We start from the raw sequence: 19,056 nt of genomic DNA, 5'->3' as shown, positions 1-19,056 counted from the left end.
ACGGAGTTTGCACCTTCTTCTTCAATCTTCTTGCATGGAATTTCCTACAGTACAAAAGAACAGCATTTTTAGTTTAATTTGTGCAAATCTTATATGCATTTCTATCACTAAATTGTAGCCAGGTCAAGATTTATCTAGATTTTTCTGGAGAGTTGCTAAGGTTGTTTTTTTTTTATTTAATTTAGCTGATGTCATATGGTGCAGGACACACACCCCTATTTGTGCCAAACAAAAACAAAAAAAAGAGTATTGGAAAATAATCATTCAAGAGAAAATCCATGGCTTTTGTTATGAGGAGGGTTTGGAAATGAAAGAATCTGAAGCCATGTCAGTCCCTGTAGTAACTTCTAGGTGGTTTGTTACTCATCATACTGATTGTAAGTGAGGTTTATAAGGATTTAATTTAAACGTAACTATTTGGCCCTTAACCTAAACCTGGTAAAATTTACATTTATTCTGTGACATAAGAATCTCTGAGAAATTGCTCCTTTCTGGTTATATGATGATCTGCAACATTTGTTACTTCCTGGTTGGCGTCAAAAGGTGATACAGAATGTGGGGGTATGGTGTCAATCAGGGTCAACATTTGAAGGCTCATTTATTTCAGAACAAAAAAAAATGAAGAGGTTTTTCTAAGATAAAAATTATTCTGGTGAACTGCCTCAATTTATTTCATTTTCAAAAGTGAAGCAAGGGGTTTGTTGCACTTTCAAACTGTGCCACACATTTGTTTGACAGTTACGCTCAGTCTCCAGCAGAGAGCAATGTTCTGCAGCTGGTTTACTTTTTTGTCTTTCCATTCTCTAAAATGTCTCACACAAGCATTTGACACATTCTGCTTTACAATTACCTCAGTTTGAAAGGTCACCTATAAGGCCAAATCATGTAAGGTAGTTTGAAAATGAATTAAAGTAATAAAATACAGGAATTGACTTGAGAACATACAGTTTATTACATTTTTACTGCGTAACAAGCAACAAGAAAATGACTGACTGGAATTCACATGTAACTGAAACACAAGCCAACCTTTCAGTCATTTTGACCCCGCTTCTTTGTGTGTCGGTGGTGTCAGTTGACTCCACAGCAACAGTGGGATTGTTCGCCCCCAGTTTTGCTCTCCTGCCCTAAATCCCTCGAGCAGTGACCACTTCAATTCATGGGAAACGGGTTCGCTCCCCCCACCCCTCAAGACATGGTCGAATGTTGCCTCTGGTGATTTTACATCATTTTCCTCCGCCTTCCAGCAATCCGCTTTCAGTGCCCTGAGTAGCCAGGACCTCTTCCTCCAGAGCTTCGAGTAAGACCAGCCATGTGACTGATTAGAAACCCAATCTGACAAGAGGGTTTTAGATTTACCTCTGAGAATAAAAGGACTTGCTCAAAAATGCAGGAGACCTCTTTCAGGCAGGAACCTAAAAGAAGTTAGACATTGGCCATCATTAAATTGATGACTAAAATTGATTTTCAGGTGGGGGACATAAGGGTTTTTTTTTTTTTTTACAAAACTGAACTTTCAATGTAAATGATGATGCAAAACCAGTGTCTAAATGAATATCCTTGGTGAATCAAATGAAACTACTTTTTTTTTAGTTATCTTTGAAATGGTACCACATCAAAATGTTTCATTGGTAGTTTGTGTCCATTCAGGGTTTAGACACAAAAATCATAACTGTAGGGGGTGCTAAAAAGTGTTAGTATGCAGTGAATTCATGTTTTTCTGTACAGAATTTTCATATTATAAAGTCTCTTATATCCAAACAACAATGCACTCACTCTTAAAGAGGCCATGTCCTGTTTTCTACATTTCACAAACATGAACATGTAAATATTGTGTCACTGTTGGATGCATACAAATATTTTTCTGTTCAAATGGTTTCGTTCATTCATTCATTCATTCATTCATTCATTCATTCATTCATTCATTCATTCATTCATTCAGTCAATCATTCATTCAGTCATTAATCTTCTTCCGTTTTGTCCCTTTCAGGGTCATGGGGCTGCTGGAGCCTATCCCGGCCACTTGTGGGACAAGGCAGGGGGCACCCTATCAGGTCGCCAGTCTGTCGCAGGGCCACATATCACACATCCATTCACTCTCTCACTCACACCTATGGACAATTTAGAGTTGCCAATTGACATGTTTTTAGATGGTGGGAGGAATTAAACTTTTTTTTTTTTAAATGATGGACAAAGTACCAGAATCTCAAATGAGAAATCACAAACAATCATTGTCACAATACTTCCCCACTGTAATATAAAATATAAAACATAGTTGTGTTAAATAAAGCAAAAATAGAAGTCTGCGTCTCTTATTTGGAGAAATTATTTGGAGTTTATTTTTGAGGGGATAAAAAAAATCCTGATTAAGAACTATATAAAGAATAAGTCTAACAGATTGGAAAAGAAGCAATCCACTTGAAATAAATTTCACTTCAGTTTTCTTTTCTATAATTAACTCAAAGCACATTTTAGACAGTGTGGAGATTCCTGCAGGAACGTTTCGCCTGACTTCGAGGGCCTTCAGCCAGTTTGCGTGAGACACTTCCAGGCTCTCCACACATTCCTCTGTCATAGAGTTTGTTCTTACATTTGGATGTAGGTCATCACCAATTCAGCGCCTGCTCTGCGGCGTTTGAAAGCTGCCCAGTGTCCTGCGCTTGCACAGACACCCCACACTGTTACCATGGAAAGCGTGGGTATGTTTGGAGCCTCCTCCATGCCTGTTCCCAGAGTAAATCTCTACTTTCTGAGGGGGTTGGGCGGTCATCTCTCGGGCTGTGAAAGCTTGAACCCATGTGCACCCGTAGTTTAACCCTCTGTTCCCCTCTGGTGAGGCACTGAGGGATAAATCAGCAGACCGGTGGTTACCTGCTCACACAGCGATGGCAGAAAAGAGTGCGCAATTCGGCACAAAGAGGTTAATCTAACTGGCTCCTCCCAGCGTGGCCCTTCATAGAATTCACAATCACACCACCTTCGGCTCTCTTTAAAAAGGGGGAGGGCTGCTCGGAGCTTCAGACAAGCCGGAGGAGCTGTCTCTTTTACGCGTGGTGCTGAAGTGCCACTCTGCGCATCATGTGGTCGGTCTTCTTTGTCTTTCTGTCTTATCTGGACAGAAACGTGGTCAAGGGTGACTTCTTGAGGAGTGCTCCGGAAGCAGAGAAGGAGAGCAAGGAGATGTTCTCCGTAATAAACGGCACCTTCTGCGCAAAGATGTCCATGGTAGGGGAGAATTTCCTCTACCAGGTGTCTGACGGAGCGGAGGTCGTGCGCACCGTGGTCAGCCCCGCGGGCAAGCTCGTGAACTGCTCAATCATAGTGAACCAGATCCAGGTGAAGTCGTTCATGCACGAGTGCAGATTGGGGCTGTTGGATCATAGAGGAGGGCAGCTGATGGACGCGCGCTTTGCACGCCTGGATGAGACCAAAGGGATGTGCCGGGAGTTCAGTAGCACGTCAAGGCAGAATCAGAGCGCAAAGGCTTCAAGGAGATCCAAGAGAGGCTTTACGTACCCCGGGACCCTGTGGTGTGGAGCAGGCAACATGGCAGACCACTATAACCAGCTTGGTAAGTTCAGCCAAGTGACGCGGGTGAATTCGGCCCGAATCAGATCTGACAGCAGCTCGACTTTTCACAGGAGAGTTCGCACAGACTGACAGCTGCTGCCGCACGCATGACCACTGCCAGCACGTCATCCACCCATTCTCCTCCAACTTTGGATACACCAACTTCAAGTGGCTCTCCATCAGCCACTGTGACTGTGATGAAACGTAAGTCAACTAAAATGCTGACATAATAGGAATCCTTACGTGCTGCAAATTGTTTTTTTAATAAGGCTGCTCCTTATGAGACCAACTGCTTTTATTGGTTGATTATTATAAATTCAGCAAAACGTTACTCATAAAATTAGAGCTCACAAGAGAAAAGCATTAGAATAACATTAGAGCACAAAATGTGCATCAGAATCAAAACATATGAGGTTATCATCATCAGTCTACATCAGCCACTCTACCATTCAACTGTTCCATTTGTTCTATTGAATAACAATACCTCGATGGTAGGGATAAGGTCATAGTTTTGTCTTTTCACTTTTTTTGTTTTAATGTCACATTTTCTCAAATTAAAGCTTCCAAACTGGAACTTTTTTGTGTGTGAAATAGTTGATAAGACATTATGTTAAGTGTCACATATTTTTTTAATGGTTCATATTAGTTTTGAAAAAAATGGAAGAAAATGGTTCAAGAGAGTTTTTGACTAAATTAGCTGTGTTGTTTATCTTAGAAACCAGGTTACAAATGTCCAGAATAAACCGGAGTTCACAATGTCGTGAACAAAAAATATATGTTTGAAATAATTTATGAATGCTTTAGCGATGATTTTCTGCATGAAAGTTCCATGTTTGCACTTCATCCCGACCTTGTTTCTCTCTGCAGACTTAAAGAATGTCTAAGGAAAGTCAACGACACATCCTCCAGGGTTGTTGGTCAGGCTTTTTTCAATGTCCTTACTGTTCCCTGCTTTGAGTTTGCCTACGAGGAGCAGTGTGTGGAGCGGCACTGGTACGGCCTGTAAGTACCACTCTGTATTTTTAAGCTGATTTGCAACAGACTGAGCTGTGACTCCTTCAGAACGCATGCACTGACAGCTGCTTTTCCACAGGTGTAAAGGATACAAGAAGGTTCCTGTTGCTGTGCTGAAAGAGTCAGCGCCGTATGACTTTGGAGGTATCCAGGTCATAGATGAGCTGACAGTGGCTCCTCCCAAGAAACACGATGGTGACGAGAAACCCGAGAGTGCAACCCAGTCCACGGTGTCAGAGCCTTCCCTCAGAAATGTGGTGATGGCAGCTGAGGATTTCATCAAGGTGCTTGCAACTGTGTCCACATCTCAGAGCTCTCCTGTGGACTCTGAGAAGGGCGAGGCGCAGAGCTCAGAGAAGAAGAAAAAGAAGAAAACAGGCCAGAAAAAGAAGACCGGCAGAAAGCAGAAAGGGAAGAGTAGGAGGAGAAAGCAGAAAACAGAAGCAGGAGTGAAAACAGAGGAAAGAGCTGTGGTTTCATCACCAGATAGCAAAGCAGAAGAAGTCTTGGCTTTGAGAAATGTTTTCAGTGAGTCGCACACACATACAAAAATGAACACAGACATAGACAATAGCTATGATGCTACCAGAGGAAACAGTGAGGCCTCCAATGAAGTCATGAAAGATGAGCCGGAGAAAGGTCAGGATGGGGTTTCAGCTCAGTCTCATTTGCGAGTCCAGAAAAAACCAGCAGACTCCGGCGTGAACAAAGACATCACTCCATCACCCAGTACAGTTTCTGTTCTGCGTGACGCAAAAACTGGGCAAGGAATGAAGAAAGGAGCAAAGGTGAAGGAAACTATTTCTGCTGAAGATCTGAATAAAGAAGAGAATACAGGTGTTGCTCCTGTTCCGTCAACAACTCAGTCAACTCAAACTGCCCAGCAGAGCTTTGGTGAGCTTCTCAGAACTGCTGGAGACCTCACTGCAATCCACAAGGTCAGAAGAGAAAGGTTAAAGGTGAGAGGAGGCAGAGACCCAAGGAAGAACAGGATCAAAGTCAGTGTTGTTGCTGAACAGCACAGTTTCCCTTTAGACAACCTGAACGTCATCCTTCCAACCACGTCAATCCCTCCTTCAGACCTGAATCTTCCACATAAAACAGACACTAACAGAGATAAAATCCAGGTTACTGTTCTCAGCTCCAACTTGGGAGTTCTGAAAAAGCAAAGGTCCAAAGATAGAGAATCCAGGTACAGGCGGAGGAAAACCATTCTTCCCGCCCCAAGTGAAAATCCGGATTTTTCCAAGAGCCGCTTTGGAGACTTGCCCACTGTTCTTACAACTCCAAATGCTCGGCTTGCAGCAACCCCCCCTGCAAATACTGCACTGGTGCTAGAAACTGAAACTCAAAGTAGGTGGAGAATTTTTACAACAGCTACTCCAACTGTCAACGCAAGCCTCCATCGGCAGCAAAGCAGACACCAGAGGAAATCTAGGGAGAAAGCTACAGCTCTCGATGGAGGAATTTCTGTCCCTAAACAAACAGAGGAAGTGACTCCTGCAGCTTCACCAGACAACGCCATCGCAACTGAAAAGTCCCAGCTGACCTCAGCAGGGCCGGCCATGAGTCCACTGCAGTTATCCATGGAAAGAGCAAGAGCGCAGTTCAACAGGAAGAAAAAAAGAAAAGCGGCACAGCCTAACAGGCAGCAGTGATCCTCGAGCTTCAGATGCAACAAAACCAAATCAGAAAATGCGTAACCTTAGAGACAAGCTTCTGCTGATCAGAGAAACATGCTTCATTAGACTCAAACATGTATGCCACTCAGAATCATGTTAATTACATATTTGTTTATATGAGAATAAAAATGTGAAATGATTATTAAAACCTCTTTTTTATTTGATAAGAAAATAAGAAAATGCACATATATCTACACAAGTTTAGTTTTTCAGATGTAGTTTTTCCCTGGGAAATGACTTCAGAGAAGATAAAGAAAATGATAAAGAAAACTGTGTCTACAAAGTAGAGATGTTGAAAATAGCATATGAAAGTTTCCTTTAATTGCAAAGTCATTCATAGTCAGTAAATGACACTGACAATTCTGGTTTCCTGTCTGACTTCTTCTGGGATTAATCTTGAGCTATAAGATTGCAGGAGAGAAAAAAATGCTCCATAGAAAAATGTCTCCATATTGTGGTTATTGATTTGTAGACACTAAGCAGGTGGTTTTTTGATATAAAGAATGTCACCTGAAAAGTTGGAAGGGTTCCCATTTCAGCTCATGATCTCATGAAGTATTTTCGACTTCTGAGCAGCTTTAACGCTTTTGCTGCATTTACTGTTCTCTTGGGAATCTGCTGTGGTGCAAGTTTTGGTTAAAACTTTGCAAAATTTTGTAATGTTTGCATAAATAAATGTAATTCTCCAATATCACTCCCCCTAAAACAATAGTTATAGACAAAAACATTTGAAAAGTTATTTAAGATAATGTATAAAAACTAATTAAATGGCTGTTTAGAAAACTAAGGCAACTGAAGACAGTGACTTAAAATTTCAGTAGGACACGAATTGAAATAAATGCAAAGTTTTTCCAATAGAAAATGAACCATATTAGCCAAATGATCCAGCTTTGAAAGTTTCTTCCTTTTTTGTGGTTAACAGCACACAGAAATCAAAGCCTAATCAATGTTTAAACATTCAACTGGTGGTCCAGAAGGCAGAAACGACAGCCTTGTTAAATCCAGATTGGTTTAGTGTGCAGGTTTTTGTTGATCTGTCTGGGTGTATTTCTGCCTCACCATTTGCTCTTTTAAAGAGGACGGACTGTTAGCATCCCCTTGTCCATCTCTTTATCTGCTTTACATCAGAACTCTGCTCCTCCCTCAGCTGCCTGGACCAGCTATCTCCTACTTTTGTGAACTTTCCTCATACAGTCACAAACCCATCCAGTGTTTACTCCGAGTGTTCCAGCAGGAACTATAGTAACGTCATATCAGTCCAATTCCAGAAATTAAAAAAAAATGTATCAATGAACCTTCTTGAGCAGCGCCCCCTCTGCTGGGGGAAGCTTGAAAACACCAACGTTTAATTATTGAGCTTTACTACTACAGACAGTGTGATGAATGACCTAGGTTAACCCTTGTGCTATCTTATATGACCCCATCCGGACATTGACGTGTTATTCCTACAATGACAAAGGTGGATAACGGTGGAGAGATGTCACCTAATCCATGGACACCAGTGAAGATCACAAATCATTGAAGAAAAAAGGTTCAGCGCACTGTCTAGTGGGTCTAGATGACCCAACTCCCAATGTTAAAGTGCCTAGGATAGCACAAGGGTCAATAAACAAAACTAAACATGATAAATCACTGCAGAAGTGTTTGAAGAAAGACATGGTTTGCCCTGTTTTTTCTTCATTTTCTGTTATTCTTATTGGCTTTGTTCTGATAAAGCAAACTTGATGTTACAAATTAAGGGAATCAAAACAGCTACAGAAACCCTGTAACTACAGGTGTTTTTTATGTAACACAGCAGATCTTTGCACTTATTTAGTAATCGAGTACAAGTAAAAGCTCTTCCTTTAAGTGAGCAAAAACTAATCCCTGACCAAATGAGCTTGCAATGATTTTTTTTCCCTTTAAACAAAAGTTGTGGGTTTGGATCAGTAGAAGGTCAGCTTTACCGTCTTTGGGATTCTTGAACACAATGAAAATTTATAAGACTGCATCAAAAGTTATACTTTTTCCAACATTTTTTATTGTAAAGCAATTAATTTACCTTTTTAAGATGCAGAGGGAACACCATTAGTAGATTTGCTTTTGTCATTTTTTTCTGGGGAGTGTTTCAAGCTATTTAGACAATGTTTTGTGTGTGCAATATTTATGGCTAACCTTTTTAAATATACTTTATTAATAATCTATGACCCATATAAATGTACTTTAGAGCATATTCCAACAGTTTATTGAAACATGAATCAGTTTATTATAGTTAATTAGATGTGCCATCCTTCAGAATAAAAGACATAGCAGAAAATTATTTTTATTCAGACTGAAATAAAACAATGTTTCAGAAATTTGTATTTTTTTCTGTTTTAGTGTTTCGCTTTTTGAAAAATTCATTTGTGGTGAGCAGGTGGATTCTCTTGTAGCGTCTTTTGGTGGTCATGTAATGAAGTTCTAAGTTGGCTGCTCCACAGATCGCATCACAATGTCTCCAATCTAGGAGAAGAAAAAAACATCAAAGTTTAGAAATAAGAATTTCAATTTAAGAGTATGTAGTAAGTCATGTAAGGGAACCCAGATACCTGCACATGAGGAGGGGCACTCAACACGTATGTCACAGCGCTAGCCACATCTACAGCTTCCAGAGTCTATCAAAGGGAACAGGTGCATCAGAAGTCACAGTACAGCCTTATATTACACAAACAGCAACAATCAGAAAGTGTTTTCACGCTTTACCTTATACTGAGTGTATAAAGTCGCTGCTTTGTCTGCCTGCTGGCTGTAAAGCCGCGGACCAAACTCTGTCTCCACTAACCCAGGAGAAATGCACTGCAGAGAGGAAGGAGGAGTCAGGCAATGATTTAGAATAAATGATGCTAATCTGAGCTCATGTGGTGTGTTAAACTGATTCATGTAGAAGTAACGCCTTACGGTGGCTCGGATGTGAGAGTTGGTTTCCCGAAGCTCCTGCCTCAGGGCTTCGGTCAGGGCCGTCACCGCGTACTTGGTGGCCGTGTAGAAATGGATGTCAGGACTGTTTACAACCCGATGTCCACATATGCTGCAACAGAAGATGTACAGGAGGCATAAGAGGTCTATGTTTTATGCATGTGCTTGTAACGGTTATGTTATATTTTCCTTCATGTGTTTGGCTAAAAAATTCATTTTGTAAAATCATTTAAATAAGAAAACATTTAAAATATTTACCTGCTTTGCAGGTAAATAAATCACTTGTTGTTAGCAATTCCGCAAAATATCAAAAAAAGGGAAAACTTTGGAAATTGATAAAACTGTATTTACAAAAATGTAAAAATAAAACTAAGAAAATCAATAATTAACTTTTTTTAACGAAAATAACTAGCTACTTCTGATGCATATCTTTTCTACCTGTTGATATGTATGATGTGTCCATCATCCACGTTTCTCTCTTTCATGGACTTGTAGGCTTCACGGGTGCAGATGCTAAGCCCAAGAACGTTCACCTGACAGAGCACCCAAGTGTCAAAACATGCACACAAAAGTGTCACAACTTCAATAAAAAAGAATGATTCCTGTGTAAAATGAGCATATTGCTCTTACTAAAGTTTATGGCTCGGAAGGGTCAGAATGGAAGTTAATGGAAACATTTCAGCTTTTTGCTGAACATTCTGGTTTGCAGGTGGATAAATCGGTTCAAGTCTAACTCAGATCATCTTTTGATCGAGCTTTAACGCATTCTTAGTGCTCTTTTAATTATGATTAGGACGTTTTTAGGCCAAATCCAAAACCATATATTCATTAGAAGGACACCTCTGAGGCGTGGGTGGGACGGTTGACACGGAGCAACCCTGGCCCCCCCTTCCCCTTCATATTGCTGAGAGCACTCTGTTTAAGTACAGCAGGCCAGTCCAGCATACTGCTCCTTACAAAAATTTGAATAAAAATTCAGAAATGCAATTTTACTTTATATATGTCCTCTATCATCAGAAAAATGCTGCAAGACCATACTAAAAACACTATTTTCATCAGAATGGGTCTTTAAACTAGACCTTTTCTTGACTCGTCCTTATTGGTTTATTTGAGCAAGAACAGCTCAGGTTTCCCATTTATTACAGTGCAGGATTCTAAGCCCCATTTAAAATATACAGTACAGACCAAATGTTTGGACACACCTTCCCATTCATTTGAATGAGAAGGTGTGTCCAAACGTTTGGTCTGTACTGTAAATATGATATTATTTGTGTAGGTATTGCTGACAATGTCCTGAATCATTTCTGCTCAGTATCACAAAGTTTGGTTTAGGCTTTAATCTGAATCAATATTTCCGACTATGTAATCTATTTAAAAATAATTTGTCATGAAAGACGGTAGTTTTCTGCCAACGCTAATGTTTAAACCCAAAGAATTTGGAACTTCTAAGATGTTTTCTTGACAAAGTTACAAGAAAAAAGTCTTCTACATTTTGTAGGATGGAAACATGATTTTCTTTGCGATATTTCTATGTTTACAGTTTTTCTAGGTGGGATTTTTGCTTTAAAAACGTATCCTGCTGTATTTCATCAGCAATGCGGCTCTCTTTTAACGTAAATCTCTCATTTCACCTATTAAAATGGTGTGTCAATGTGTTATTTAACAGATTTTTTTTAAATTCTCCAAAGATCTCTCACATCCAGCATGTTCTTCCAGCTGCTGGTTGCACCGCTCAGCAGAGAGTCTGGGTGAGCCAGGCCGGCGTTGTTGATGCAAACGTCCACGCCTTTGTGCTGAGCTTTGATGGCTGAGAACATGGCGAGAATGTCCTCCTCGCGGGTCAAGTCACACTTGAAAGGCACGAGCACGCCGCTGTAGTCTTCACGTTGGAACTCCGCTGACAGTTTCTGGAAAGGAAAGACAAAAGGATTTCCTGAGTTAAAAGGAAAAGATATTAGCATAAATGGAAGCATTAAGTTAAAAAAAAAATATGACAAAATGTATCAGATCATCTAAAGATATTTTATTTTTATTCTTCCATCTGATTTATGAAGATCTATTAAAAGAAGTGAAAATATAACACCAAAATAAATATGGAGCTTTAGTTTCCTATGTTTGTTAGAATTTGAACACACACACACACACACAATCATGGTAATATTAATAATGTGTATGTTTAAAATGTATTTATTATTTGTGGAGCTTTTTAATACTCCATCTTCCAATAAAGAAGAAAAATTAATAATCCACATGTAAATATTTAAAAATTGAATAAATGTGTACAATCACTCATGTTATGACTGTACATTAGGTATTAAAAAGATGATGTTGGGACAATAAAGCAGTTCAATAGATGAGCCTCACGATTCGCTCAGACTAAAGCAAACACAACTTTATTGAACCTCTGGATTTATAATTAAACTATGGGTGAAACATTAACCCAAAGGCTTTGATGGTTTCTAACATGGATTTGGTTTACGCTCAGCTCCAAAGAAAAACGAGGAAATTGCATTTCACGCTACTGTTCCTGATTTGATGCCGTTTTTATTTGGTAGCTAAGTTAAGTTTCACGTCGATTAGAGCGTGAACTCTGCGTTCGGGTCGCAGACACTGTGACGATATAATCATATAATCTTTAGCACAGAGTTGGCCGTTGGATTTGGTTCTAACCTACGCGCTACATGGGTCTATGCAACATGACAAAGCCTGCTAAGTAATAATAAATAACTTAATAAATATGACACGATCCCCGCTACACTGTTTCCAATAAAACATTTCCCTGAAAAAAAAATCCCCAAAACTTTATTAGTTGCACTTTTTGTTGTGATAGCGGAACCAATGCTAGCTAACTATTTACTAACCCTAACTGGACGTGAGACAACGTGAAGTTAAGTTTTAGTCCATCACAAACCTTTATTTTCTCCACGTCCCTGGCGCAGCCCATCACCTTCATCCCGCCTCGGACCAACTCCCTGGCGATAGCCGCGCCGATGCCGACCGAGGCGCCGGTCACCAGAGCCACTCTGCCTCTCCAGCGGTCCATACTTCAGATGATCGGCTCAAGTTCGAGGGAGAGGACGGGACTGTTGTGACGGGGCGGCGACCACCGAGTTATACCGCTAGAGGAGTCATCACGTGATTCCTCATGGGAGGAGAGCACCGCCATCTTGGTGAGGTCAAGTCACTGCTGGAGCGCATGCACGTGACATGCATGATGCTGCTGGGCTATTATCAACATGTAGGGATGATGTACGTATAATTTGCTGTCGACATAAATGTACATTTGATTTTGTTAAACCTATATAAAGTATACTAGGACTAGGCTTTTATGGTAATATAGATTTATACATTTCTGACTCAGTGACTGAACTTTTCTTGCAGGTTTCCAATGGATTCAGACTTAAGGAAAAAGTGGGCCTTAGTAATAAATAGAGCAAACCCAGATGGATCACCGTGGTTACTAACTAGTAATACATTCTGGCTATGTTCAAAACATTTTGTGAAAACAGTTTTTGATAAGCCAGTTTAGCTCGTGGCGAGCCAGTTTAGCTCGTGCTGGTTTGCGGCGCCTTCCGTCCGTGAAACCCAGGTTCGACTCCGGGCTGCTCCCTCTTCCCTTCTCCACCTCTGCCGGTTCCAAGCCCGGCTTGAGAAGGTTGCGTCAGGAAGGGCATCCGGCGTAAAACATTGCCAAATTTACCATGCGACTTGTTCGCTGTGGCGACCCCTGATGGGAGAAGCCGAAAGTGGAAGGAAAGTTTTTGATAAGACTGGCCAGACTGTTCGCTTGAAACCCGACACCATACCATCTATGTAACACCATATTGATCACTCACATGACTTAGTAAATCTATTTTTTTTCTTTATTTTTCTTCTTTTTTTAAGGGTAAATCTGTTATTGACTTTTGGACTTATTGTTGACTTATTATTGATTTATTCTTATCATTTATTATTATTATTATTAAATTACTATTGATTTATTATTATTATTATTATTTAGTATTGGTTTATTATTATTATTATTATTATTGACTTATGTTTATATTGTTATTATTTATTTTTCTTATTGACTTCCTATTGACTTATTGTTGGGCTTTTCTAAATAACTGAAATTACATGTTTAAAAAATTTAAAAAAAAATCTTTGTAATAATTGTTTTTGCAATTGAAGTCCTGCAACTATGCATTTTTCATTAAAGTTTGAGCTTTTAAGGCTGCCTGTTTCTCTTATTTAACAACAATAAATTATGTATATAACTAAATGATATATATAAATATTATATATTTTTATATATGTGTAAATATATATAAACATAAATATATATAAATTATATAAAAGCTACTTAGATGCCATCAAAGGCTATAGAAATCATTGTCACGTGGGCGACGTCGACCTCACCAAGATGGCGTCGCTCTCCGCCACCGTCGGACAGGCTTCCCAAGCGGGCGTGTCTCCTCTAGCGATATAACTCATTGGTGTGGAAGTAGCACGTCACTGAGATGCGTTCAGGGTCACTCAGGAGCAAATAATTATCCGAGGTAATACGTTCAGGTTTTCGTATCCAGTTGATTAAGGTTTGAATTACTTTATATGAAAACTTGTGTAAATAATCTTGGTACATATTAATTAAAAGGAAAAAATGGTGATGGCTTTACCTTTTACCAGTACTTTGCGCCTTATATCATCAGCTCTTTGTGATTTTAGTCAACAGGTGTTCAGACTTTAATTTCAAGCAGGTGATTTGTGTCATTTTAATTCGTTATTGTTGTTTAATCTTGAATAGAAAGAAAATTCTTTAAAAATGTATAAAAAATAAAATTCTGTACAGTTTTGAATTTAGAAATTGATTAAATAGATCATGTTAAAGTGTGCAGCAATGTAATTAAAAGGAAATTGACCAACTGAGATCTGCATGTACATTCCACATCTGAACCCAGAACACCATGGCTTCCTGTTTGAAACACATTTGAAAACAAAAGAAAATGGATCGGGGTATTTATAAAACATATTTGTAATTTTATCACAGGTCTAATAGGGACACATTTTTTAAGGTTTTTTTTTTTCCCTGCTGATTCTGTGTGTTAATTAATGTTTATAATGTCCTATATTTATATCCCTACAATGGCAAAATGTCTAAGGACCTTTGCCTAAAGGGGACTGGATAGGCTCCAGCAACACTGTGATCTCAGACAGGTTTGACACAGTTTAGAAAATGAATTTTTGAACTTTCATCATTTTCTAACTTTTCAAAGGTTCAGCATAAAAGCTTTGACATCATGTGGCTTTAGATTTGCTGAATCATTAGGTCAAACATTCCGATCAGAAAAAAACAAAAAACATCACCAAGAAGAGGTTAAAATAACCATAAAATATGCTCTTTCAAGTCAAACATTTTCCTGTTCTTGTTGCTAAACTGAAATTCAGATCTAATGGGATGTATGATGTCCAGAAACAGAGCATGTGATGTGACCATGAAAGGCTTTACACTGCTGTGCAGCACAAAATCCCCACTGTTTAAGTCAGAACAAAAGTTCAGTGTTTGGAAGCTGGGAAGTTTCGGTTGGAACTTTTAAGAACATGGCTGTGACGGTTTCATTTACTTTATAAACTTTTTTTTTTTTTTTTTTGGTCATTTTTTTATTGGGTTATAATCAGACAGAGGTTAAGAAAAAAATAAACAAACACTTTTCAAAATATTTCAAAATGAGTCAACTTTTGCCTGCCCTTGCAGAAAAACTCATGCAAGAATTGCATAAAATTAGGCTTTTTTGGTTTTGTTCTATAAGAAGTTGAAGCGTTTGCGTATTTGCTCAACCACAAATCAAGATAGGAAGAAGATGGAGCAGTTAAGGAAATCCTGATCACATGTCTTCCATTCATCTCATTTATGAATTTTTGTGATGGCAAATCTTGAATAACACGGGGGCTTGTAGAGAGATTATGCAGTGGGTGTTACTAATGAAATATAATATTTGCAGCTAACAGTACTTTCATTCAACCTTTAGAAATATCATCATGAGTTTACAGTTTTGATTTTCTTTTAGATGATGAAAATGCATCATGATTCACCTTCCAATGGGCTTTGCTAATCATTTTGGATATTGAAATGTGACTGTGAGCCCAAAATGTGGAAATACAATATCTGACCTACCTTACTTAGCAGGCTATTAATTTAATTGACTATAACTATCCCTCAATTATTTTAGCCTCAGATTTTGGGGGGCTAAAGTTGTTCAACGTCTTCCAAGAAGAGATTTAAATTCTTTACTACTTAGATAGAAGGCATTCAAGATTTATACTTTGGACATTTTATTACATAGCAAGGGCTTTGATCCGTTCCCCATTAATTAGTTTTGCATGAACTTCAAGTTTTCATTTTTTTCCAGTTATTTTCTTTAATTGGGTAAATATATTTTATGTTTTTGCCTATACTTATTCACTGAAGGGAATGCATTTTATCCCTGCAACACGTCAGATTAACTGAAGGCATTCTGGTGTAAATTTGGTGTAATTTAGGCTGTTGAACTGACTTTTGGTTCTAAGGTTGGTTGTAAATTTAGTTATCAATGAGTAATTTGTCGATACCTTAAACTAAAAATAGAGTTTATGAGAACAGAAACTGATTAAAATGAAGATAAATTGGAAATTACTTGGTTTAAACTCACAGATTAACATCTTTTTCTGCCTCTTTAAATCACTTCTATCACAGAGTTTGATCAAAAGGTCAAACTGTCATTATAAATGCAAAGCTAATATGCGATAAATGAAATTAAAATAAACCCAAAATATGTCACATTGCATGCTTTAGTTTAAGACACGTAATCAAATTAATACTATTTTTTTTTATTAAAACAGTCGTATATAATGTAGAGGGTAATTTTTGTCAAAACAACGAAGGACTTTGTTGTTGTTTACTTAAAATATTTCCTGTGTATATAAATATATATGCATAGTATTATATTTTTCTATTATAATATTGATACTATAATATCATTTTTTCAATTTATATTATAATATATCATATATTTTATAATATTTCTTACTTTTTTCACTTTTTATAAAAATAAAGGCAGGCTTAACAACAACTTGAAAGTGTATTAACTATAAAAAGTTATAATAATATTTGATAAATGTATTATAAAATATTAATCCAGACGTGAGATGTTTTAACTGAGAATAAAGTTCTTTTTCACCACTCTACTCAGCACTTTCGTTCATGACCACTAGGTGGCAGTATAAATCAATATGAGCAAATAGCGGATGTGAAAACTGATGGAAGCGTTACCAGAGAACTTTTTAAAAATGAAATGTCAAATACCCTTTTCATTATCATTTTAATTAAGTGACAGAATAAGCAGTGTTGAAGAAGGAAATGAAAAAGCATTTTGTCGCATTGCTTTTTCATTTTAATTTTGAGTCAAAAAATGCAGCTTCATTTTGAAAATGAAAAAGTATTTCTGGTTTTGACTTTTATTTTTAATTATGCTACACAATCGCTTCCATAAAAACAAAGTTTTAAGTTTAAGAATACACCGATGCTGTCCTTTCATAATTCCTGTTTTTTATGATGCTTCTCAATTCAAAACCACAGCAATCCAATATTGGGGTACAACAAAGTTCAACACAACTTGTCCAAACTTAAAAGAATTAAGAAAAGTGACTGTTTTAAGGCACAGAAGCAGAAGAGGATGCACTTTTGAGCATAAACTTTATGGTTTCAATTTATTTTCCCCCTGTTTTTTCAGTTTATTTCCAAACAACGGCCTGAGTTTTAATCTGTGCTCTTTGGGAGAAGAGTCCGTTAAAGTAAAACATAATTCAATCAGTGCTTTGGCAGGATTCTACTTCCTGATGCCATTAGGTGCTGCGTTTCTTCCTGACTCTTCGATGCTATCTATATCAGCCTGACTTGGTGAGGAGAACTCTCTGGACATAATCCCATGTTGCACAGGAATAGATAACTAACACAAGGTCAGGCCCTAGTGTTCTCTCTTAATCTGCAATGTGCACAGTCATGCTTCAACTGTTTCCCTGTTTTATGAAAAACACAGATGTGATCACACAAAGCCTTGCTGTAAATATCTTTAAACACAGTTAAACTCTTGGTAACTTTTTCTGCATTGATCATCTTACAGTTTTGCTTCTTCTCACATTTTCTCTCAGTATGAGCATGCCGCCCATCCCCCACTTCCTGTTCGCGCACTTGGTGTGACTCTGAGGTTTGGGTTGTCGTGACAACGGAGGACACAGACCGTCTCTGGTCTGTGTGCAAAGTTTCTATTTTGCAAGCATATTGCTCAGTGGCTGCTGGGATGGAGATGCCTTGCACCACCATCCCCTGCCTCCCCAGTCACACCTTTTTCAAGGCGCGAAGGAGTTCTCAGAAACACAGCAGCGTAGAAACATCTCTTTCATGTCATCTACGGATTTGGTAGCCTCTGAGGACAGCGGAGGAGCACAGCTTCCTCTTCTCACATGTTAGTGCAGCAGAATTGCTGCATTAGTGTGGCTCTCTTGGTACAAGTCCTGAGAACTGCTTAGTCACTCCATTCATACATCCATGCATGAATCTTCTTCACAAAATAGTTTGGAGACTGATTCTCCTTTTCGTTACTACTTCTCCACAATAGATTGTGTTGCAGCAGAGTTTACACATATTTAGCTCCAAACAAATCTAAAATCTAGGTGAGCAAACGGCTCTCTTCTGCAGGCTGGACCCTCATGAAAACATCTCATAAACCCACTTCTGAAAAATCAGATTCCTCGTTGATTTTTCAATCTGTCAGTGGAAACTGATGTGATTTGATCAAATCCACACAGTTTAAAGTCAAAACGTCATCTCAAAGCAGGTAACTGCACGCCATTAAAAATGCAGAATGTCCTTAAAAGGGACGGGGTCGCTCTGATACAGTTTTGCAGCCCGCTCAGCGTTTACAGATGCTTTCATTTTGCATGTGTGGGCTTACATTTAACTGTGACATGTACTTCCTTAAAATGAATCACTAATAATTAAAAGCACCCATGTGTTGCTGAAATTGCTAATTTTCAAAACCTGAATTGTTAAAAATAAATAATACTTTTTACAACACAAAACACTTTGACCTGCAGCAGCAAAAGATTTATGGAAATATAACTGTTTTGAATACTCTTGTACATTCTTTACTAAAGCATGAAGACTCATTTTGCATATCAGTCTTTTTCCCGCCTGCTTATATGTATGCAAGTGCACGTGCGTACGTGCGTGTTGAGCTCTTCCTGTGTGAACCACGTGGCCACGACAGGGTTAATAAAAAGCTCACGCTCACTTCTGGGTTTTCTCTGTTGTCTCTGGAGTCCAAAGGCTGGTAAGATCCTGACAATAATCGACTTTGTTCAAACATCCATTGACAGTTACTTTTAATTACTGTTTGTTTCACAGCTTCCCCCTCAGCATCTTCATCAAAATGCTTTTAGTTTTGTCAAAAGACTGTTTTCAGGGAGGAACCTGCCTGTCTTTAACCTGTTCTTCTCCACTGGAACCACCAGAAACTACTGATGTACAGTGTTGTCACCCATAAAGTAGAAAGCACTACTAAACTTCACTATACAGTGTAGTGTTTCCTACTTTATGGATGAGTACACTGTTGGCTGCAGAGGAAGGTAAAAGAAGAAGACTGCTGGATTGTCATCAAAAAGTTTTTTGACATTTAGATTTTGTTTGATTGTATTTTCATCAAAGACTAAAATGTGAAAATGAAAACATTTGCTTTTATTAATAAAACCCCAGAAATGAGCGTGATATCTTTTAAAAGAAGCAGGTGAGCTTCACATGATTATTTCCTGTTTTTGCTTTCCATCTGATAAAACTGAAACTTTTAAG

The 19,056-nt window shown here is 38.4% G+C and overlaps 2 protein-coding genes across 2 annotated transcripts; one reads left to right on the top strand and one right to left on the bottom strand.

The window, feature by feature from the left end:
- The first annotated feature begins 2,264 nt into the window (after positions 1 to 2,264).
- On the top strand, positions 2,265 to 6,915 carry proca1 (protein interacting with cyclin A1). Its single transcript, XM_004075569.4, has 4 exons — positions 2,265 to 3,568; positions 3,639 to 3,771; positions 4,435 to 4,569; positions 4,661 to 6,915. The coding sequence occupies exons 1-4, from the start codon at positions 3,076 to 3,078 to the stop codon at positions 6,237 to 6,239; spliced, it is 2,340 nt and encodes a 779-aa protein (XP_004075617.1). The 5' UTR covers positions 2,265 to 3,075; the 3' UTR covers positions 6,240 to 6,915.
- A 1,546-nt stretch (positions 6,916 to 8,461) lies between these two features.
- On the bottom strand, positions 8,462 to 12,329 carry LOC101160498 (dehydrogenase/reductase SDR family member 11). Its single transcript, XM_004075316.4, has 7 exons — positions 12,109 to 12,329; positions 10,895 to 11,104; positions 9,636 to 9,730; positions 9,180 to 9,309; positions 8,985 to 9,077; positions 8,831 to 8,896; positions 8,462 to 8,744 (listed from the first exon to the last, which is right to left on the bottom strand). Exons 1-7 carry the CDS (start codon positions 12,238 to 12,240, stop codon positions 8,703 to 8,705), a joined length of 768 nt encoding a protein of 255 aa, XP_004075364.1. The 5' UTR covers positions 12,241 to 12,329; the 3' UTR covers positions 8,462 to 8,702.
- Positions 12,330 to 19,056: the final 6,727 nt, after the last annotated feature.

The sequence above is a fragment of the Oryzias latipes genome, chromosome 13 (genome assembly GCF_002234675.1).
Source record: "Oryzias latipes chromosome 13, ASM223467v1".
NCBI classification, from domain to species: Eukaryota; Metazoa; Chordata; class Actinopteri; order Beloniformes; family Adrianichthyidae; genus Oryzias; species Oryzias latipes.
Note: the sequence above shows the minus strand (reverse complement) of the source record. Positions and strands in the feature narration are given on the sequence as shown.

Excerpts from the sequence above, each read along its gene's own strand:
- proca1 (XM_004075569.4), top strand. The coding sequence starts at position 3,076 with ATGTGGTCGGTCTTCTTTGTCTTTCTGTCTTATCTGGACAGAAACGTG. Across the intron at positions 3,772-4,434 it reads CACTGTGACTGTGATGAAAC|ACTTAAAGAATGTCTAAGGA; the intron begins GTAAGTCAACTA and ends TTCTCTCTGCAG. Across the intron at positions 4,570-4,660 it reads GAGCGGCACTGGTACGGCCT|GTGTAAAGGATACAAGAAGG; the intron begins GTAAGTACCACT and ends GCTTTTCCACAG.
- LOC101160498 (XM_004075316.4), bottom strand. The coding sequence starts at position 12,240 with ATGGACCGCTGGAGAGGCAGAGTGGCTCTGGTGACCGGCGCCTCGGTC. Across the intron at positions 9,310-9,635 it reads CACATCATACATATCAACAG|CATATGTGGACATCGGGTTG; the intron begins GTAGAAAAGATA and ends CTTCTGTTGCAG. Across the intron at positions 9,078-9,179 it reads ACTCTCACATCCGAGCCACC|TGCATTTCTCCTGGGTTAGT; the intron begins GTAAGGCGTTAC and ends TCCTCTCTGCAG.